Source organism: Miscanthus floridulus, chromosome 5 (assembly GCF_019320115.1).
Source record: "Miscanthus floridulus cultivar M001 chromosome 5, ASM1932011v1, whole genome shotgun sequence".
NCBI lineage: Eukaryota > Viridiplantae > Streptophyta > Magnoliopsida > Poales > Poaceae > Miscanthus > Miscanthus floridulus.
Window position 1 is genome coordinate 102,662,971 of NC_089584.1, and position 23,417 is coordinate 102,686,387.

Here is a 23,417-nt window from a genome sequence, read left to right on the forward strand (position 1 = left end):
ACCCAAAAGTCAGAGCCCGCTTACTTTCCCCCCTTCACGCCTCATTCTCGGGGGTCAACTCACACACTGACTTTTCTTTGTTCCGTTTTCCCACTGGCGCTCATAATAATGCCCATTCTTCCTCTCAACCATGTGTTGCCTCTACTGCCGCAGGCCTCAAATCCAGCCTTTGTCCCTGCCCCTTCCTCATAAATTCTTCCCCACTTGTCTTGGTAGATTGAAGAGGCTAGGCAGAACCCAACTTTGGTTGTCAAGCCCAACCACCCCTGCATGTTGATCCCAGCGCCAGTTCACTAGAGGCTGAACCTTCATAGTTTCGGTCCACTCGAGCTTGCAGTCCCTTGTCGCCACCCTGCCTTCAACACTTGGGCTTCCATCCTGGCGCCCTCTTGCCTGAGGTCGAGCTCTTGCCCAAGCTCGGCCTCAATGATGCGCCTTCGCTCGAGCTTAGCCTCCTGGATGACTTCTTGGCTTTGCTTGGGCCGAGGAAGGTAGAAAGTATGGTTTTTGATTTGGGAATTATTGCTGGAGTTAAGTCTACAAAATACTCCATCCGGTCGTTTTGGCATTTCTAGATACACAACTTTATTACATAGTTAGACATATAGTATATCTCAGTGTATAGCAAAAGCTAGTACCTAAAAGTCAAAACGATCTAATTTGGAATAGAGGATGTAGGTCATAAAGATTGGTGGAGCCCCAAATTAAACATAAGGACTTTTTTTAAGGTGGAGTTGCTTCTGGGAGCTTGATTATTTTTTGCACAACAATTGCTATATCCCCCAAGATGACTTTTTTAAGCTTGTTAAAATATTGGCTTCTATTGGATGGATACCAGATCATATTGTATTCAAAGTATATCCTAAGAAATTTTAGTACGCATGCGAAGCTGCTATAGAAAACCTCTTAGCTCTAAGAGTAACTCAAAGATCCTCTTTGTATTCTTGTTAATTGATAGAAATAGAGATTTTTATGAAAAAATAACCTCCAACAAATTCTTTAATTAGATATCTAAATATAGCCATTATACATTCCAGATTTCACGCTAGCCGAAGATGGAGAGCAAGTTTGTTTTTCTAAAATGCGCATAAGATATTGAGAAGTTGTTGGAAGACGAATATAAATATCAACTTTCAAATAACTATCCAGACGATGAATCGAAGAGTGAATTTCAAAAAGACTCACGGAGAGATGCTCTAAGACATTTTTACTAGGCAATGCCGTCATACACTTTGATACGAGAAAGTACCTTGTTATGAATGTTTAGGTACTGTTGTTTAGATTAAGCTTCCTCCTTATTGTATTGGAGTTTAGCTCGCTCATGAGAAATTTAAATCCGCATATGAACCTCGTCGCCTCTAACCTGAAGTCTCTGTCAAGTGAGGCCACCGTTCAAACAAGTCTACGTCCTCTTTAAAATACGGGAAATTGGTGAATCATACGCTCTTTTTTTATTATAAAATCGAACCGGCTCAGGATCAGTCCTGTCGGTCCAGCGCAGTGCCACTGCTGCCCGTCCGTCCCCACGGCCACCTAGCTAATTGCGACCCTACCTAACAGCAAAAACCCAGCACGCCATGCAAACCCAAACCAAACAACAAGAAACCTCCCCTCCCCCTGACCCCTCTCCGCTGTAGCCACCGCTCCCCGACGTCCCCCGAACGGCGAACGCTGCCCGTCCAGTCCAGCCTGCCGTTTGCCGCCGCAAATCTCATCGAAAAAACTATAAAAAAAACTGGCGCCCGATCAATGAAGGCGAAGCGCGCAGCAGAGATCCAGAGAGGAGGCTGGGCTGCGCCGTTACTAGTCGGCTTTGTGCGCGCGTGCTCTGCTGCCTGCTCGCGCAGCTCGCGCGTGCAGCGTGTCGGAGATGTGATGGGAGCCCGGCTGTCGGTCCGAGTTTTTGTTTGCCTCTGGACCGTGGCGCGGGGAGGAGGCAAGCTGGCGGTGGGATGGGTCGGCGCGGAGGAGGAAGAGGAGCAGGAGGGGGAGCCTTGGGCGGCTGTGCTCTCCTCGCCGCCGCCTTGGTTGTCTCGACGCTCGTGATCCAGGGTGCTGGAGGTACGTACGTACACGAGTCACCTCTGGGGTTGGTCTAGGGGAGTTTGGTGGTTTCCTCTTTCCTGTGGCTAGTTTTATCAGGACCACGCGTGCTTGGGTGCTCGTGTAGTTTACAGCTTATTTAGTTACTCCTGACAATTTTGGTGGTCCGAGTTGTCCAAACAGGAGAGTGGAGCGTTACCTAGTTTGCACTTCCCTCATTTTTTACAGTTATAAATTGATGGCTGAATCATGTGTTCCACTTTAGACTTAACTTTATTCGAACCTTTGATCTGTTTGGACCGCAGACTAATTCTAGGTCTAGGTGGTACTGTTTGTGATTTGTCGTTTGTCCTAATAATGTCATAAACGGCCCATGCTTAAGCGATGAAGAGTATCCACTTAAATTCAAATTCTAGATACAGATCTTGAAGTTTACTTGGTTACAAGAAAAGAAGTTTATGCACCTGAAATTTGGCATGATCGATTCGATATCCGTCGTGTAGGATGCCTATTGGTTTTATTTTAACGAGTGAATGTGGCAATGTTAGTGCTTAACTCTGTTATAGACCTAAGACAGTGCGCAATGGCAACTTTGGATGAAATTACTACGTACTAGTTTACAATGATTGCAGGGCATACCAGTAGTGTTTGAGGGGCAAGAGACGAGGCTCTACATTTTAGATATAAAGCACTGGTTCTTTAGTTCAAACCAGCATCTAGATTAGTGTTTAGCCGTACCTGATCATATAATGACCACATACCTCAATAACTGCTTCAGTTAATCATATCTTTTAGTTTAACACTGTGTTGTGATAGTTTACGAAGTACACTGTCAGCTTATTTTCACCATAGGTTCTTCAATCCTAGAAATTTTCTTGATGGTAAAGAAAGATGAAAAAGCTATTGTACTGAATTTTACTCTGTCCCACTAGGAGACAAACAAGTTCGTCAATGCTGGTAAAAATCATTGAACATTCTATTTGACATCTATTTTTTTGAAGGGTTGAAGCAATCTCATGCACCCGCTGTTGCTCGCAAAGTTCTTCTATCCATTACGAATTGGAATCCACAAAATTACTTGGATGATGTACTTCATCCATCACAAGTACAAGATCAAAGACTCGAACGCTTAGGTCTATAACCACAAAACTGTATAATTAATGTTTTGCAATTTTCACTTTTATTATATATCGTGATGGGTGTTTCTGAGGTAGAAACAATCGTCCAAATTGTTTCTTTGTTAGGATTAACCGCAAAACCACCCGCAAGAACTACTATTTGTTGTACATGTTAATAAATGGTAGGATCAATATGCAACCCATCAATCAACCAGACGACCATGAAGTTCTACTTTGTGACTGAAAAACGGATGATTTTTCCTCTTTTTTATCTGCTTGGAAATGGTTGCACACTTCTAATAAGTTGCCTTCCACAGGTGAAACTGTTTCACCACCTAAACAATCAGTACTGACTGCAGTGGAACCTAGTGCTCTTGACCATTTTTATCAGTAACCAAAGAGAAAAACGTCCCCATCTATGCAGAGCCCAGAGCCAATTGTTGATGAGTTTGTTGAACTCTATCTGCATCTTAACCTTTAGAATCAGTTGGTATGATGGTTTCTTATTTTTACATTATTCACAGGCCAAGATGTCCCATCATTTCAAACTGGCAATGAACTTCCAAATCCTCATCTCCATCAAGTGACTGCTGCTTTGCCATCTCTTCCAGTTCAACCACATGCGCCTCATCCTAAAATTTCTGCTGACACTGTTGACAACAAAAAATGTTCATTTTGTGAAGTTGTCAAAATGTGAAATGGACTTCACCATTGCGTTCCTCTCGTCGAGACGGTCAAAAAACATATATGGAACGTCTAATTCGAAGCCCGGATGAAGAAGTTATGCCCTCGGAAAGATGTCTCATTGTCGGGAGTTCCGACGGGTGTCGGGACTTCCGGGAAGCCTGAAGAAATCTGCTTGGGTGTTTGGGGTTATCCCTACGTCGGGAGTTACGATAAAAGTCGGAAGTTCCGACACAAGTCGGGACTTCCGACATACCTGATAGAAAATCCTGTTCGGATCTGGCCTTTTGGATTCCAATTCGAACTATTCCAAACTCGTGAGAAACTTAGAAAATAAGGTTTGGAGAGGTTTCCTACTGGGATAAGACCACCCCCCTCTATATATATGAGAGGATCATGGCCAATTGAGTTCTCATCTATCCAATCGTCATACAAATCAATCTATCAACTCCTTACGCCCTAATTCCCCTCTCTCAACCCCTCTTGCTATTCGTTGAGTTTCCCTGTGAGATTCAGCGGCATCCTAGACGGCCTTGCTGGTCCTAGAAGATCCTCCACGTGCTCCTCCCTGACGGATCTTCCCAGGAGAAGTTCGGAAGCTTTCTAGCTAAGAACAGGCTCTACATCGGTCTCATCGGTCTTTAGATTGGTTTGATCGATTACACCGCGTTCTTGCTGCGTTGCAGGTTGTGTGCAACCTCTTTGGGCATCCAAGGCCCTGCAGGTGTGTTGGTTTGGGGTCATCCTAAACGTCAACATACTTTTTGACGACTCCGCTGGGGACAGCGAAGCAAATAAAAAATCAATCTACTAGCAACATGGGAGGCAACAATGGTGCTGCCACCGACAAGGGTGACAAGACCAGCCCCTTCAATGAGGCTAACATGATCTTTCCTCAATCCATGGATGAGCTTTCAGATGAGTTACGCCAGAAGCTTCAGGCCAAGCTCGATGCCGATGTCAAGGCTTTCTTGGAGAGCTGCACCAAGAATCGGCACGACAAGGTCACTTAGTTCCGTGAACCCTCCTACGACGATGCTACCGTTTCCGAATCTTCAGGCGCCGAGGAGAAGGGCAACGGAAAAGCTAAGTATGACGAGGAGGTAAATACTGATGCTTATCCTACTCATGCCAATTTTGCTCAGATGTTGATAGATGAAAGAAAATTGCATAGTAATAACCTTCAGCATCTTTCTAATCTACTCCAAGCACGTATGGATAAGTTAGAGGGCAAGACAACCGATTGTGATCAATCGGGTGCCGTGTAGCAGCCTCAATTCGGTATGCCTTTGAATTTTTATGAAAATTAAACCTCTCATGCTTCCGCTAGCCAATTTCAATCGGGCCCTTCGGCATCTGAAACTGATAAGGCCAGTCAACCTGGTGCTAGCACATCTACACGTACAGGTGTTGGTGCACAAAGTTCGGGTCGAGCTCTCCGAACCGATTATGGAGCATCAACAAATAGAGCTTCAGTGGGGCATAATGTTTTACCAAACCCACCTAGTCAAATTCCTACATTTAATGTTACTCCTAATGCTCCTACTACCGATTTTGATGATGCTTTGAATCGGTTTAAGGATGAATTGGCTAAATCTCTTGAGAGTACTTTAGGAGTGCAACTTAAATCTAGTAGGAATACTTATCAAAAGCCATACCCTTCTACTTATGATTTCATGAAAGCACCTGATGGGTGAAGGGTACCTGACTTTCAGAAATTTAGTGGTGATGATAGTAAATCAACCATGGAGCATACTAGCATGTTTCTTGCACAATTGGGTGAAGCTAGTGCTTATGATTTTATGAAAGTTCGTAATTTTCCTTTATCTCTTACTGGCACAACTTTTGCATGGTTTACTTCATTACCATCTTGTTCTATTGGTTCATGGACTGAATTAGAAGAGAAATTTCATAATCACTTTTATAGCGGTGCTCATGAAACAAGATTGTCTCATCTTACATCGGTTCATCAAGGGCGTGATGAGTCCGTCCATGATTTTTTTAAACAATTTAGAGAGATTAAGAACCGATGTTTCCATTTAAATATTTCTGAAAGAGATTTAACTGATTTATGCTTTGCTGGTTTACATTCTAGTATTAGAGAAAAGCTTGAGCATTATGAGTTTCACAATGTTAATTAACTTATGCAAAAGGCCGTTTCAATTGAATCGCGCTTTAAAGAGTCTCGTGATGCTTATAAATCTTATCGTTAGAATGTGCATTTTGTTGGTGATTGTTCAGATGATTCTGATGATGATAATAAAAAATGTCTAGCTGCTGAAATTAAATGGCTAGCAGAGAATAAATTGGTTACTTGTCCTTCTCTCAAGCCAATTCATAAAAATCGGAATGAGAAAATGAAATTTACTTTTGATCTCTCTAAATGTGATCGAATCTTTGATGAATTGTTGAAATTCAGTTATATTAGAATCAATTATACATTACCTTCAGTTGATGAGTTAAAGAGAAGGGCTTATTGCAAATATCATAATTCTTTTTCTCATGCCACTAATGATTGCAATGTTTTTCGTCGGCAGGTCCAATCGACCCTTAATGAGGGACAATTGAGCCTTACTGAAATGCAAGTTGACAAGACCCCTTTTCCCATGCACATGGATGAAGCAGGGGCGTCAGCTATTTTGATTCGTCCAGAGCAAGCCGATAAAGCCCAAGGCAAGAACGTACAATGATGAGCTCTATCGAAGAACCGCCGAAGATTTACTGCTTAAGTGCTTGGGATCAGATCAGGCAAGAGTGGCTATGGGAGAAGTCCATGAAAGTATCTGTGGTATGCATCAATCGGCCCCAAAGATGAAGTGGTTATTGCGTAGAGCCGGTTTCTATTGGCCTACTATAATGGCTGATTGTTTTCACTACTACAAAGGTTGCGAAGAGTGCCAGAAGTTTGAAAATATTCAGCTTGTGCCTGCTGCTGTGCTTCATCCTATCATCAAACCATGGCTTTTTCGTGGTTGGGGGTTAGACTTCATTGGCCAAATATATCCCCCATCTTCGAAGGGACACCAATTTGTGTTAGTTGCTACGGATTACTTTACTAAGTGGACTGAGGGAGTTCCTTTGAAGGATATGACACACAAGGAAGTAATTGAGTTCATTACTGAGCATATTATTCATAGATTCAGCATCCCTCAAACATTAACTACAGATCAAGGGACATCGTTTGTGTCTAAAGAGGTGAGGGAATTTGCCGAATTATATAAGATCAAGTTGTTCAATTCATCTCCATACTATGCTCAAGCCAATGGTCAAGCTGAGTCTAGTAATAAGACTTTGATCAAGCTCATCAAAAAGAAAATTGAGAAGAATCCAAGGAGATGGCATGAAGTTTTGTCTGAGACTCTATGGGCACATCACATTTCAAGGCATGGTGCTACAAAGGTTACTCCTTTTGAGTTAGTATATGGCTAAGAGGCCGTGTTGCCTATCGAAGTGAATTTGGATGCATACAGGCTTGCTAAACAAAATGATTATCAGCTGTTGTGTATCATGATTTGATGATGGATAATATCGATGAGGTGACTGATGTGAGATTGAAAGCTCTCAAGGAAATAGAGAAAGATAAAGCTCGAGTTGCCAAAGTATACAACAAGAAAGTCAGGAGCAAATCCTTCCAAGTGGGAGAATTGGTGTGGAAAACCATACTACCAATTGGATCGAAGAACAATCAGTTTGGCAAGTGGTCACCGAATTGGGAAGGTCCTTACAAAGTGGTCAAAGTTATATTCGGAAATTCATATGTGCTAGAGACATTGCAAGGTAAACGTCTCACGAGTGCATTCAACGAGAGGTACTTGAAAGGGTACTTTGTAAGTGTTTGGCAAGAAGTCTAAGTGCTCTCCAAATAATGGCTGATACATGTATCGTCCTTAGAAAAAATGGCCGATGTATATATCGCCCTTAGTTACTAAGTAACCGATGAGATGGGTATCGTCGCTGTTTGGTTTTGAATAAGTGTTTTCAGGTTCATGCACCATTCACCTGAAAACAGGGGGGCATATGTTGACAACAAAAAATGTTCATTTTGTGAAGTTGTCAAAATGTGAAATGGACTTCACCATTGTGTTCCTCTCGTCGAGACGGTCAAAAAACATATATAGAACGTCTAATTCGAAGTCCGGATGAAGAAGTTATGCCCTTGGAAAGATGTCTCGTTGTCGGGAGTTCCGACCCAAGTCGGGACTTCTGACTGTCGGAAGTTCCGACGGGTGTCGGGACTTTCGGGAAGCCTGAAGAAATTTGCTCGGGTGTCTGGGGTTATCCCTACGTCGGGAGTTCCGATAAAAGTCGGAAGTTTCGATTGTCGGGAGTTCCGACACAAGTCGGGATTTTCGACATACCTGACAGAAAATCCTGTTCGAATCTGACCTTTTGGATTCCGATCCGACCTGTTCCAAACTCGTGAAAAACTTAGAAAATAAGGTTTGGAGAGGTTTCCTACTGTGTTGGTTTGGGGTCATCCTCAACGTCAACACACTCCAACTGTTGCACCTTCTTTTCAAAAGATGCCCTGGTGTAAGTACTATATAAGTTCTGGCACATGTTGTAACTCGTAACTGTTCATCACAGTCGATCAGTCTTTACATTCTCTAATTTCATTTTTTAAATTTTATCTGAGACCAGCATCTCAACCTTATCCATATCTTCCTTCTATCAGAAGTCAATCAACACCGTCAGCTCCTTCACTCCTTATTGAACACTGTAAGACTGTTTGATATAAGGATATACCATGCCATAAACTATATAAAAAAAAGGCGTACCCAGTGCAGAGAGTTTCTGCTCTGTGCGAGGTCTGGGGAAGGGTGTTAGTGACAAGCCTTACCCTCGCATGTGCAATGCGAGGAGACCGCGACTCGAACCCGGGATCTTCCGGTCACAGACGGTAAGACTCTATGAGCTAATGAAATGGCAGCGTTTCTCATACTTGCTAACCTGAATCTGTCACTACCTATCATTTGCATGGAAGCAGATCCTCAACCATCTCCTACTCCAACAAGCCAGGAGACATCTAAAGTATGTGTTGCTTCACCACCTGCAGAATTTTCGAATCAAAGAAAGCCACCACTAGGAGGTATTGATCGCTTGGTGGCTGGAGCTGGCCAATTATACTTGTCACTGACTACAGCAAATAAGGAATTGTTGAAAATTGGAATAGCAGGGAAGAAATTATTCCATCCATTAGTCCCCCTTGTAGTCAAGATAAGGATGGTGTATCAGTTGCCAGACCTCCAAATAACTTTACTAGTGCACAGCATATCACCTCCAAAAGGTAGAGTCAACTTAATGCAGTGTGTAAAGAATCTATGTTTTTTTTTAAAGAGGTGTATCTGTTTGGGAATAGCCTCAAGAGAGACTGATCATCCTTTCCCTTCAAACCCAGCTATCTTTACACCAATTGATGTGAACAGAGACAAGGTTCCTGTTGCTCCACCACCTATACATCGTGCTATTCCGCCCGCACCCCCCACAACAGAGTTCAACTTCACATTCAAATTGTACTGGACTCAACTAGGCCATGCTGTGATTTTATCATTTGCATTTACACATTCCGACCGTACGATATACAATATCTTTTTAGATAATGGAATAGTAATATCCAGATGATGTACAAATATCTGCTCTCTTCATTACCGATCACTTCTCCTGCCATCCATAGTATGGTACACATGTTGCTGCACCTCGTCACTCCAGGGAAATCCTCTGTCCCTTCATCCTCTTCACATTATGCACATATAGAAGGCTGCCTTCTCCTAAAACTCAAGACTTGATAACAATATGGTAGTCAGGCTCACTTCCTTCACGATCACAAAGTGCTCCACCCACAGATCATATAAGGTGCACGATGTTCAGATTGCTGGCCCCCAAAGCATTTAGTGTTTTTAAATTTTCCACGTAGCAAAAGTGTACCATATGTGTTTGAGAGTTCATGAAAATTATATCGGCTCATTTCTGAGTCAGTTCCAACAATGTGCTGATGTCTGACCAGCTGTTCCCCCACTATCAGGGACTTCACCTCCATTGCCTGCAATTGGCCGACGAATGCAAAGTATGTTTCTCAAGCAGTACTCGTACAAGTATATTTTATCTTCTAGAGTATGATCAACATGTTAGATAATCTTCTCTGCATCCCTTATATGAATGCGTAACAGGGGAAGGCGGCGTCGAAAAGGGCACCCTGCTGTGCACTGTGGCAGCTGCAGGGGCAGGCGCCGAACAGCTCACCTGCCGCACCGTAGCCACAGCAGGGGCAGGCGCCAAAGTCAGTCCTACTGTCATATCTAGTAACTGTAGCAGCATGACAGCTGTACTAGGACTAGATGGATAGAATTGTTGAAAGGTCCTTGTGTGGCTTTGGTAATTGAGTGATAACCTAGGTGGATTAATTGTGTTTATGTGAGATACACAGGTGATTAGTCCACAGGAACATATGTGTGAGCAACATATGCCATGAAGGTGAAAATGGCTTGGAGATGTTGCAAAGCTCACGCATGTGATGATGAAGGAGCTTATTGCACATGAGACATGACATTGAGTCATGTGATCAAGGTAGAGAAGATCAAGACAAGACTTGGCTTGATAGACCGGTTGCAAGCATGAAGGGCAAGTCGGAGGCTTTGGAGCGATGGACCGCGTGGCGGTGAAGCTTGAGCAAGACTTGGCGCCGATGGACGAAGGCAACGGTGAAAAGCAAGTGAAGTCAAAATTGATGAACCAATATGATCACATGATGATATGAAGTGGATCATATCATTGTTGATCATGTTGGTGCATATGTTGCATCGACATTGGAGGAGATGGAATGGAATGCGCAAGGCAAAGGTATAACCTAGGGTATTTCATTTCACCGGTCATAGGTGTGTAGATAAATTGATGACCGAGTTTAGGATAGATAGCCATACTATCAAGAGGGACAAACTTGTTTGTATATCGGTCATCTAGTGCCACTCGAGTGATCTAACTCTGTATCGTCGCTAGGATTGAGTGGCTAATCCTTTGGAAAATGATTATGAAAATGCTAACACACATACATATGGTGGTGTACACTTGGCGGTGTTGGCACATTTATAAAGGAGATGAAGTTGGAGTTGATGTGGATCAACTTGACGATGGAACAGAGACGAGAAGGGTTCAAAACTCCACCGGTGGAGTGCAGACAGTCCGACGGTGCCACCGGCGCCCTATACAGAAAAGACAAGGTCTCACAGAGTGGACCGGACGCTGGTCACGTGGTAACCGGACGCTGGGGTCCTGCGTCCGGTCAGTGGTTGTAGAGAGAGTGCAGGCGTCGGTCTTCGACTGGACGCTGGTGCTGGAAGTTACCGGACGCTGACGCAGCGTCTGGTCAAGCTGACGTACGATGACGTAGGCGACACAAAAAAGTTGGAGAAGGACCGGATGCTGATGCTGCGTCTGATCATGACCGACCGGATGCGTCCGGTCGCGACTGGTACCTTACTGAAAACGACCAGACGCTGGGGTTGCTGCGTCTGGTCAGTTTGACCAGCTACGTCCGGTCATCACTTGACCGTTGACATCAAGTGACTGAGGTTGAATGGAGGCAACACGTGGCGAGCATCCGTTGACCGGACGCTGAGTTCCTGCGTCCGGTCGATACGACCGAAGCGTCCGGTCATCCTAAGTTTTGCCCAGTGAAGGAGTAACGGCTATTTTATCCCTTAGGGCTATAAAAGGAGTGTGTGGCCGGCCTTGGGCTTGTAGTTGAGCACACGAGAGCCTTGGTGGCTTGTGTAGTAGTGCTTGGGAGCCCTCCATCTTACATATGCTTGATAGTGATCATCCGATTGTGTGAGAGAGCGATTCTAATGTGATTGCATCGTGAGATTGCATCAAGTGGCACTAGGTGATCGAGTTGCAAACCGGTGGTGCTTGTTACTCTTGGAGGTTGCCACCTCTTAGACGGCTTGGTGGTGGTCTCCGTTGAAGCCCGCAAGAAGCTTGTGCAGTGCTCCGGAGAATAGCTTTGTGAGGGGCATTGTGCTCGCCCCGCGGGAGCCACGAAGAGCAACTCTAGTTGAGCGTGTCATTGAGCTACCCTCACTTTTAGGGTAGGTTCTTGCGGTGTCCGACGTGCGGGCTTGGCGAGTGATGTCAATTAGCCACCGAACCACCAAGTGAGCGGTCGACACAACAGGGACTAGCGTGTTGGTAAGCACGTGAACCTCGGGAGAAAAATCACCGTGTCAACCTTGTTCTTCCCGTTGGTTTGGAATCCCTTTACACAAGCTTGTGATTTCTTTTATATATACATTATGCTTGTGTAGTTGCTCTTGTAATTAGTTAGCTTGTGTAGCTCACTAGTTACCTTCTTGCTTGTGTAGGATAGAAATAGCTCCCTTGCGTGGTTAATTTGATTTGTGTAATCTTGTTAGTCACATTGCTTAGTTTGTGTAGCTAAGTATTTGCGCTCTCTAATTTAGTATTGGTTGCCTTGTTATTGAGCATTGCTAGTGAGCTTAAGTGACTTTGTGCTTTTGCTTACTAGCATGTGTAGGAGCTCCCTTTTTGCTTAAAGTACTAGTAGCATAGGTTTGTGTGACCTTGATTCTAGAATTGGTTAGGTGAGCTCTAGCTAGCCCGGCACCTTTGTTGCTTAATTAGTATCTTTGGAAGGTGCTAGAGAATATAAATAAAGGGTTGTAGCCTTGGCTAGACCGATAGTTTTAATTCCGTACTTGTTTCGGTTAGCCGACGCGATTAATTTTTAGAAAGGACTATTCACCTCTCTCCCCTTCTAGTCCGCCATCTCGACCTTACAGTTGTATATATAGTTTGCCACTGTAACTCAGTAAAGAGAGAGTTCATATTTGTCATCTCCTATATAGAGCTCCGGCCAACGCTGGTATCTCTGTTGTGTGTGTGTGCTCTGATCTCTCTCCCTTCTCCTCGGCCTCGACGTCATGCAATGCACAGAACATCGCCATCAGGATAGTGGCCTCATCATCATCATCAGCTTGCGCCAGATGAGCCTCAGCCTTCTTCTCCTGCTTGCGATTTGGGCACTCCCGTGCCCAATGACCCGTCTTCCTGCAGCACTGGCAGGCGTGAGAAGAAGCCTTGCCGCGGCGCTTGCCATCGCCACCGCGGATGGAGGAAGTTCCTCCGAGCAGCCCACTCCTCCTCTGTCATATCCTTCGTTGCTGTCGCCTGCTCTAAGTGCTCGTCCACCGTCCGTAGACGGCCTATCACATCCTCAATGGTGAGGGCATCGTCTTTATGGAGAGAGCGATCTAGATGTACTTTGCCGATACGGAGTGGAGGTATTTGGAGACCGCCTCCTTTTCGTCGATGGTGACGCCGTGGCTCTTCAGCTTGCTGATGAGCGTCTACGGGCAGAGGGAGAAGTCCTCCACCGATTCACCATCCTTAAACTTGAGGTTGGCATACTCTTGCTTTAGAAGCTGGGTCGTCGCCTTCTTTGCCCGGTCGGAACCGACGCGCATCGCCGCAATAGCCTCCCACGCCTCCTTAGCAGAGCTTTTCGCCCCCAACGGCTCCCTGTACTCCGCCGGTACAGCAGCGAGGATGGCCTCCAACGCTGACATGTCATCTTCTTCATTTTCGATGTCTTTGTCAATAGCATTCCAGAGCCGTCGGGCTCTGAGCTTGACCTTTATGGTCACCGACCACTCTCCATAGTTGGTGCGAGTCAGCGTCGGCCAACTGGTGCCGCTGACCTTCCGAAACCGTGCGAACAACGACCTCCTGTTGTGGCTGGGCAGCCACAGCAGTGCCACTGTTGTCGCCCATCTCTGAACCGCTCGTCATCGCCAGCGGTTAGTCCGGCGACGGCGCTTGTACGGCTCCGATATCACTTGTTAGCCCCTCGATCTCCGGTACAGAGATATCCGACCACTCTCTAGTGTCGCCGAGCACACAGTAGCGATGCCGACCACGAACTATTCTCCCTCCCTTCTTTTACCTCTAGCCATAGTGTGTGGTCGGCAACGACAATTCGGGATCGACATCGCTAGTGTGTGCTCGGCAACACTAGAGAGTAGTCGGATACCTCCGTACCGGAGATCGAGGGGCTAACACAACATACTATTTATTCTGCTACATTGTGCAGGTCCAGCAGCTTCTCTAGAAACATGGCAAGGATCATGGAGCTTCAGTTACATCACCTTCAAATGTTAGTCATCACCATTCCATGCCTGCGAATAATACACATGGAAAAACTCATGGACCTCCAGTTGTGGCACCAGTAAAGAGAAGGCATCGCCACTTGCCTGCAAATAATTCGTATGTGAAAGGTATACTACCAGGCACCAACCACACCTAGTCCCATTATGAACCTATTGTTGATGATTCATGAAGTTAATGTCGTGCAGGACCTGCTGTTTCTCCCTCAAAGTCTCCCATCATCCACAGGAAAGGACATGGCATTGCTGCACCTCCAAAGGAACATTCGAGCTATTTACCACCTGCAAATCATAGACACCACAAAGGTATGTACGTACTAAAAATACTAATGAAAATTATATGTTCATCTCAGTAAAGTGATGTTTGATGCAGGTTCTCCTCGTCCTGCTCCGCGTAAAAGTAACAATACTTCTGCACCAAGCCATGGATATCCTGGTAGTCCTGCACCTGCACCTGTACGTTTGCCTCCGTCAAAAGGAAGGGGACAAGGAAATTCTGCTCATGCTCCACGTCATCCCAATCAATACCATTCACCACCATATTCTCCAGGTTATCTCTTGCTCATTACATTGCCATTTGTTCTAGCTGCAACAAATGTTCCAGCCATGCCCCCTAGGAACAGCACTGAACAAGCATCACCATTTTGTGCTCATACTAACATGTTGAAGTTTGGTTATGTTTGAGCATGCATGCTGCCAACATTGAGCGTTGAATTGAAACATGAAAGTTATGAGACATCTCATGCATATGAATAAGCGAAAGACGTTTGCAACAATAATCATGCACTTGATTCAGATTCAACATTTAATCCACAAAATTGATCAAGACTTCTTGTCTTGCACTACTATGCACTTTTTAATGTGTTTGAAATATTGGTCACACATGCCTCAAATAAGTTTCCAACCTATATCAAAATGGATTACATCTTGTTTTGCGAGAAGTAATTTAGGCTTCCATTGCTACCATTACACCTATGCAGGATCAGCTCTACCGCCTGCGCATCCACCTGACACTCCTGCATTTAGAAAGCCCAAGGCTTTGGCACCAGCGCCTAGTCAATCGCTGCTACCTCCACCGACAAATTCATGTATGCTGAGTATACTTTTGTGCCATTTGCGTTCATAAATTCAAAAAATCAGCTGCTGATTGCTTAGCTTTGGTCCATTCATCTTCGTTTTGATTTTGCTAGACTGCACCTGCTCAGATCCTCTGACCAATAGTCCTCCAGGAATGGCATGCCTCTGCGTGTTGCCAATAAAAGTTGAGCTTCGCTTTGGTATAGCATTGTACACGTACTTTACACTTGTCCCTGAACTTGCACAAGATATTGCATCTGGAGTGTTCATGAATCAAAGTCAAGTTCGTGTTATGGGAGCAAATGCTGCACCTGATGACCCTGAAAAGGCAATCGTCTTTATTGATCTTGTGCCACTGGGACCAAAATTTGACAACACGACAGCATTTTTAGTATTTGAAAGGTTTTGTAATAAGCAGGTCATCATAAACCCTGCGCATTTTGGAAAGTATGACGTCTTGTATGTTCTTTACCAAGGTGAGAGTTCTCCACAACTTCACGCTGTTCCACTGAATATCAATTTTCTAATTATTTTTGCCTCTTCAACCTTTCTTGCTAATATTCCAGTATTTGATTTGAAACACAATTCATTTTGTATTATTCAGGTCATTAGTTCAGTTTTGCTCTTTTCTCCCTTACAAAGCATGGTTGTGATATGCACGGTATCATTTACTCATGCAGGTCTTCCTCCGTCACCACCGGCAGCAAGCATGAACAATGGTCCAAGTTACATCCACTTGCTGCTGGTGTGGGAAATCATAGAGAAAGAAATGGCAGAGGCATAATTATAATAATTATTCTATCAAGTGTTTTTGCTTTTATTTTATGTGCTGGAGCTGCACTGGTGGTTTATTTCAAGCTTAGAAACCGCAGCTGAAGCATCACTTGTGCCAACAAAACCTGCAGGTAGTTCTATCGGTGGATTATCATTAACTTTTTAGTCCGTGCCTTTGTGTGACATCTTCAAAAGGCAGCAAAATGCAGCTTAGTTGCCACCCCTTTTTTTTCTAAAAACATAAGTTGCCACCCTTTTTTTTCTATGAATACATGAGTCATGTCCATGTGGCAGCAGATAGTAATACATCTTTAATAGTTATTCCCTCCGGTCACAAATACTTGACACATTTGACTTTCACGGTTTCGATGTGTATATTTGACCACTATTTTCTTCTAGAATATAGTTTTAAAATTCTTCAAATATAAGAGATTCTGCAAGTATTTTGAACACAAATCAACACATATAACTTACACGTTCCCAAACTAAATAATGTAATAATTATTTGTGTTTATAATTTTTATGGTTTCATAAAATCATGTCGTAGATAACAAGTTGACCAGAGGTAGTATATTATATAGAACAACCAGACTTCAATGGTCATACTTTCCTTACCTTAGGTGCGGAAAATTAGTGCACTAATATGCTTATCCTGTTTTAAGCTTTCAAGGGCATTGAGAAAGCGAAAAATGTTGTTTTTATAGCCAAAACAAATGTTTGCATATTCGATTAAGTACTCAATTTCATGCTTCATTGGTAAAGTACTTGGACCATCTTTGAGAAATTTTAAGACTTACAGTTACAATTTTATCAAATCATTAATCATGATGCTGGTTGTACCCCCCCCCCCCCCCCCCCCCCCCCCCCTCAATGATTGCATTGGAAATGCAGGTCCTGGTTCTGCAATGGTGGGGAGCAGGCTAGAAAGCAGACCTATTTCGGCATCACCATCCTTCAGCTCAAGTTTGGTGTCATATAAAGGATCTGCCAAAACGTTTAACCTGGTTGAGATGGAGAGAGCTACACTAGGATTTGATGAGTCCAGAATTATTGGTGAGGGTGGTTTTGGGCGTGTCTATGAAGGTATTCTTGAAGATGGAGAACGGATTGCTATCAAGGTTTTAAAGCGGGACGATCAGCAAGGTACCCGGGAGTTTTTGGCTGAGGTTGAGATGCTTAGCCGATTGCATCATAGGAACTTGGTTAAGCTGATAGGTATATGCACAGAGGGGCATAGCCGATGTTTGGTATATGAGCTTGTCCCAAATGGCAGTGTGGAATCTCACTTGCATGGTAAAATTTCTTCTCTGCCGTAACTTCACTTTCTAAGACTTTCTTCATTTCATCATATAACTTCTCTTTCATCACTTAATTTAGTCATTTTATTGGCTAGAGGTGTAGTAGATGAGCCAAACACTTAACACAAGAAAAGGCAGATTATATTCTGTAGTGGAATGGAATAGAGCTGTTATGACTGTTACTCACACGATACCTATCAGTGCTAGTTTGAATTGCATTGTTTCAATTTGTTGATACTTTATACCAACAAAATATAAGCCAGTGAATTAGAATTCTTGGTATGGTTCATGGAATCATGGTTGTGTAGTATCTATCTTCAAGACTTCAATCTACTCTTAGTTAACTTACTTGTACACTATATTTTCTTGGACATCTGAAATCGAATATTATTATGATTCTAATCAGGATCAGATAAGGGAGCTGCTCGGTTTGATTGGGACGCTAGGCTCAAAATTGCACTTGGTGCAGCCCGTGCACTTGCATATTTGCATGAAGATTCAAGTCCACGTGTCATACACCGTGATTTCAAGTCCAGTAACATCTTATTGGAACATGACTTCACCCCAAAGGTGTCAGACTTTGGCTTAGCAAGGACAGCTTTGGGTGAGGGAAACGAACATATTTCAACTCGTGTTATGGGAACTTTTGGGTATGCTGAATCTGAACTTACTATCTTTACTTTTTCATAGTTGATTCAATATCATCAACTTAGATTACAAATTTATTGTCAATTTCTTTTAGGTATGTTGCTCCTGAATATGCAATGACTGGGCATCTTCTTGTAAAGAGTGATGTTTACAGCTACGGTGTTGTTCTTCTTGAGCTCCTTACAGGGAGGAAACCGGTAGATATGTTAAGACCTGCTGGACAAGAAAACTTAGTCGCATGGGCTGGTTCTCTTCTGACAAGCAGGGATGGTCTGGAATCAATCATAGATCCTTCACTTGGGAGCAGCATTCCGTTTGACAGCATCGCAAAAGTAGCAGCCATTGCTTTTATGTGTGTTCAGCCTGAGGTGGATCAGCGCCCATTCATGGGTGAAGTAGTTCAAGCTCTAAAGTTGGTATGCAATGAAGGCAGCGAGTTCAATGAATCCACAAGCTTTAGCCAAGATTTTCATATCCAAGATGTTGAGGCTATGAGTAGAGCAAGTATGGATATAGACATTGACCCAACGCTATCTGCCGAGCTGTTCACTTCATCAGCGCGTTATGATGCTACGGATGCGTCTGGTTCTTTCCGAAGATACTCAAGTTCAGGTCCTCTAAGAGTAGGGAGAGCTGGATTCAACAAAGAGAGGGGCCTGTCAACAGGCAGCTCAAGTGAACACGTTGGGCTACAAAGGTTTAGGATTGATTCAGAATAGTCAGCCTGCAAGCAGCTCATGAGATGATGTGCGCATCGAAGAAATACGCATTGGACAATTTTTTCCAAGCCAGATTTCGTACTTATATATCGTGAATATATGTGAAAAATGGCGAAAGGTGTAAACATCAGTGTGCCAGCTTCACCTGTGACCGGGAGTTACCTCCTGGGTCTGGGTGGCTTGGCAATGGAGGCAGTGCAGAACTGAACAGTTACTGCTGCTGTCTACTGCTCCCGTCGACTTCTTTGGAAGCTGAAACAAGACTTCACACAGATTTTTGTACAGTTCTAGAGATGTATAGATGCTTTTAGGAAAAAGAGGTGTACGCAAACGAGTTTTTCAGCTGTAATTCGCCATGTACCGTAACAGGTTTCGCCGTTGCAGCACGTGCAAAATCAACTAAAGGGTGCTCGTGCACACAGTGTCACCATTTTTGAGTTCAATGGGGGGAAAAGTCATCCTGCAACCTTTGCACATTTATCTGTTGCCCATATATTGTCACTGATGCTGGACTTGTTATTTGTTAATTAATGTCAGACAACGAAAGATGGTTCTTTGGTCACTACGAATGTGACAAAACTGGATAGTTTTGGTGTACAGGCAAGGCAATGTCACAAACGAAGTGAGCTTACATGGGCCCGAAAACTTGTGCCTGGTAAATTTTGTGATTTCAGGCATGTCCAGACACAAGCATAAAAAACCCCGACCTGATAGCAAAAGAAAAATTACAGAAGTCAAGATGACACTACCACATTAAATGGCTGCAATTGCATTCCAGGTTACAAGCGGTCAAAATTAAATGGCTGCAATTGCATTCCAGGTTACAAGCGGTCAAAATACATTTGGTGGCCATAGTTCAGACTGGAGCAAGACAAAATCAATCACATATCCCATGCTGAATACAACACCTTCCTAGAACAAACCACACTGAAAAAATAGTGGGGGCTGGGAAGTATTCATCTGGTAGTTGCCGTAGCCTACATCGTTACATCCAAAATGTAGGGCCGCCTGCATCAAATCATTTGCACGGCCAAGGAAGCTGGTAATCGGCAGAGAAGATGAACAAAAAATAGACATTGCACCAAACAAATATTGAGGGCAAAATACTAAACAAACCAAACTGGTAAACAGGAGAGAAAAGATCGTCGTCACCGCAAGAACTAAGACACCTACGGAAGTGTGTACATGTCTGCGTGTTAGGCTGCTAAAGGAGCTTCCTTTTCCTCAGCTGCAACATCTTGTTGGTCAGCTGCAGCTGGAGCAGCGTCCTTTTCTTTGTCTAGAGATACAGCTGCTGAGAGCCAATCTGAAGCTGGGGGTCCCATTTCAGGCTCCACTTGCCCATGAACATTCAGAGGGGTGACAGATATCTGTAGGTTGTAAAGTGGGGTGAATACTTGGCCATTTGAAAGAGGAGAGAGAGGGAGGGAGGGAGGGAGATGGGAGCTCACAAATCCATTCTCCAAAGCTCTCAAATCGACATCCTCATCTAAATCTTCATGTCGCTTCTCGACAAACTGCATTTTGATGTAACAAGAGAAGAAAACAGTTCTCAGTATGCCTTCTAGACTCGTAAATATAAATAACAGTAGAATAGCTCAAGTCAAAGAAGCAGTTTGTACAACAACCAACAATGTGATTAATTTCTATGTCAAATTGACTAGAAAGTGTAATCACCTCAGCACGGAATAACTTCTTCACTACTTCTCGAATCTCTTGTTTACCAGCAGCTGCAACAGACTCAACCTCGACCGTCTTTCGTTGAGCACTAGCTCTACGTGCAGCTCCCTAAAGATGAAGGCCACAATCAGTTCAATAATGTGCTGGCCAGGACATGAAAAATTTTCTGTGCCATAAAGAGATATCATCTTACTGCTGCAGATGCATCCTTCCCAAGCTGCGCCAGCTGAATACCGAGGCTTTGATGCATGCCCATGAAGTGAGTAGCAGATGAGGGCCTGCTTGCTGACACAGCTTGCCAACTTTGAGCAGGACTGTATCCACTCTGTTTGGTCAACTTGAAACCCTGGCATCAGAAGAGATATAAAATTAAATAGTAATTAGATTTAAAGGGGAAGAATGCAAATCAACTCAAGATAAATTCAAGTGATGTGCTTCGCCATTATCATTATGTCCACAGATCATAATTGGCTTCTACTTAGCAAAAGGTTGACACGCTTTGCAGATAATTGAATAAACCATATGATTAGCATATTCTTATGAAGAAAGCTTGAGGAATATTGGTGCGCTTGTGGATGAACCACTAAGGTAATGCCTACAGGCTTAGCATTCTGTCACAGCTCAGCAGTCAAAGTCAAGCTATGAACTTATAATGGATGAAAGCAGCAATTAACCCACTGGGACACAAATTGAGACAGTGCCGCACTAGGCTACAGCATACATGGCAACATGGTACTCAAGGAAGTTCAGACCCAAGATGTCAGATAGATCCACATGATTATTATAATGTTTTAAGTCGATATAACAAGTGAGGTAAGTCCTAAGTAATAGTGAGGAAATTGAAGCAGTATATGATGCTTAGCCGATCTTATAATTGCAACTTCTTGCTCTAGCCGGTCACAATGGTGGGCCCAAGATATGATTTTAACTAAGTGCCAAAGTACAATAACCAAATGAGTTCACGTAATCCTAGAGCTTTGGTGTAACCATTCCCTCAAAAGTGGAGTTTAAGATTCAGAGTATCATTGAGAAAATGACCTTATTTGCAGATGGTGCACTTGGAACTCCAATATTCAGTAGGCATCCTCTGAGGAAAATTCCTTTCACAATGTCATCCAAGGCAGCATTTATCAATGGTAAACAGGCCTGAGCTGCATCCTTGAAGTCACTGTCTTTGGTTTCATCCTTCTTCCTAGTCACATATACCCATCACGTATTGTTATTATCATGGACCAGCCACATTAATCATGTAGAAAATTTGAAATATAAATTCAATACAGGTGGGAGCATCTCACCAATTCAATGAGATTGCAATTGAAGGTACCCCATACGCTAAGGCCTCCCTTGCAGCAGCAATGGCAGAAGAGTGGAACCTATAGAGTTCTAAAATGAATCAATAATAAAATAGAAAATGGACAGTAAATAAACCATTTCTGAAATAAGAGCATACATCTCATATCCACAATTTGGTCCTGTGTTGATACCGCTGATCACCTGTATAAACAAATTTAAGTTGTTATTTTTAAAACCACAAATCAAATTACCATCATGATAGTAACATTTGGAAATCCAATTCCGAAAGAATAAACAAGCACGGTACCAAAGCAGGAGACGACCATGGAAACAGCCTCCCAGATAAGGCCAGTGAGACACAGTCAACCGGCGTGCCTAAGTTTGCAACGATCAAAGTCAGCAAAGATAAAATATTGGGATCACCGGGCTCAGGAATGCGTGACCCAAATTGCGCACAATTAAATGAACGGCCCTCACCTGATATCTCAAAAGCTTTAGCACCTGTGAAATCCACGGATGTCGCGGTGATGGTTTCACGGATGGTAATTGAGTGGCCGCAGGCTGGCTTGTCCCTTCAAATAAACAAAGGGTCGCATATCAGTTCAGCTACACAATCACAGGCAAATGGCAACAAAATCACTATGTAATGGCAGCAAACAGGGCGTCCCAAATCGGGACTACTTAATCTCCCAACAAATCCAATGGAAGCAAACAATATTTTGCGATCATGAGAGCAATGTAAGGGGAAATTAAGACGCCTGGATTTTCGGATAGCAGCACGTACGATTCGGGGGCACACACGTGGACGTCGCAGCGGCCGCCGGCAACGAGGGCGTCGACGAGCGCTGCGAGACCCGCCGACCGGATCCCCCCGGCACAGGTCAGCAGCACGATGGGCCTCGCCGGCGCACCATCTCCCGCGGGGGCATCGGAAGCCTCCGCCTCCGGAGACGAGGCCTCAGCCTCGCCGGCTGCGGCGGCGGTGCTGACCTCGGCCGCGGGCGTGCGGCGTGCGGCGAGCACGGACTGGAGGTTGGAGACGAGCGCGGCCGGGAGCGGGTTGCGCTTCGGAGCGTCCTCGCCGGAGGTCGACTCCATCGGCCTCATCGCCGGAGAGAGGTTATTTGCCTGCCGCCTTGTCCCGGGGATGGCGTGCGGGAGGAGCGGCGAAGAGGGGAAGAGGGAGAGAGAGGTGTACGGACGAAGGAAGGAAGGAAGGAAGCGGCGGTGGTGACGGGGAGGGGGATGGGGACTTGGGGAGGGAGGTGGAAATGGACTGAAATAGCCAAATGGGCTGGGCGCGCGTTCTTTATGGATTCCAAGGCCGGGCCCGCTTTACGTGTAGGGTGAGCCAAATGCGGTTGTGTCGTCATTTGATGATTAAATCGTCCATTTGGAACGAAACCTAAACCACTGAATGCATCCAATGATTTGTTAACTTTGGGATTAGCTAGAGAGCCATTTTTTAAAACTAGAGAGAGAGAGAGAGAGCCTTTCTTTGACCGATGCCTGTTCAGTAGACTCAGGGTCTTCGCTTTTTTATATGTGGACACACTTTTTACCACCAGCCAATGTGTCGGTTTGGTTGACTAAAGAGTCGTACCTTAGGTTCGAATAACAATGTAGAGTACAGAGCACACATCGATGATACTACTCTTTCCAATCCAAATTATAATTTACTTCAATTTATTTTAAGTTAGATTACTTTGACTTTAACCAAGTGTATAGAAGAATACATTAATATTTACAAGTTCAAATTAGTATAGTATCAAGACATTTGTATGTTTCATTAACGTGTAGTAAATATTTCTATAAACTTATCTAGATTGGAAAAGTTTGACTTAGTATACATAACCGGCTAATGTTTTCTGTGGCTGATAAGCTAGTTGAAGCTGATTTGTTGTG

General features: G+C 44.0%; 1 protein-coding gene and 1 pseudogene across 1 annotated transcript; one reads left to right on the forward strand and one right to left on the reverse strand.

Moving 5' to 3' along the window:
• The first annotated feature begins 1,899 nt into the window (after positions 1-1,899).
• On the forward strand, positions 1,900-18,860 carry LOC136455038 (receptor-like serine/threonine-protein kinase ALE2; annotated as a pseudogene).
• Positions 18,861-19,115: 255 nt separating this feature from the next.
• On the reverse strand, positions 19,116-22,764 carry LOC136452820 (uncharacterized). Its single transcript, XM_066453410.1, has 10 exons — positions 22,297-22,764; positions 21,990-22,084; positions 21,820-21,887; positions 21,670-21,713; positions 21,515-21,592; positions 21,258-21,411; positions 20,413-20,565; positions 20,217-20,327; positions 19,991-20,056; positions 19,116-19,909 (listed from the first exon to the last, which is right to left on the reverse strand). Exons 1-10 carry the CDS (start codon positions 22,617-22,619, stop codon positions 19,736-19,738), a joined length of 1,266 nt encoding a protein of 421 aa, XP_066309507.1. The 5' UTR covers positions 22,620-22,764; the 3' UTR covers positions 19,116-19,735.
• Positions 22,765-23,417: the final 653 nt, after the last annotated feature.

Excerpts from the sequence above, each read along its gene's own strand:
- LOC136452820 (XM_066453410.1), bottom strand. The coding sequence starts at position 22,619 with ATGAGGCCGATGGAGTCGACCTCCGGCGAGGACGCTCCGAAGCGCAAC. Across the intron at positions 21,888-21,989 it reads TAAAGCTTTTGAGATATCAG|GCACGCCGGTTGACTGTGTC; the intron begins GTGAGGGCCGTT and ends TTGCAAACTTAG. Across the intron at positions 21,593-21,669 it reads CCAAATTGTGGATATGAGAT|GTTCCACTCTTCTGCCATTG; the intron begins GTATGCTCTTAT and ends AGAACTCTATAG.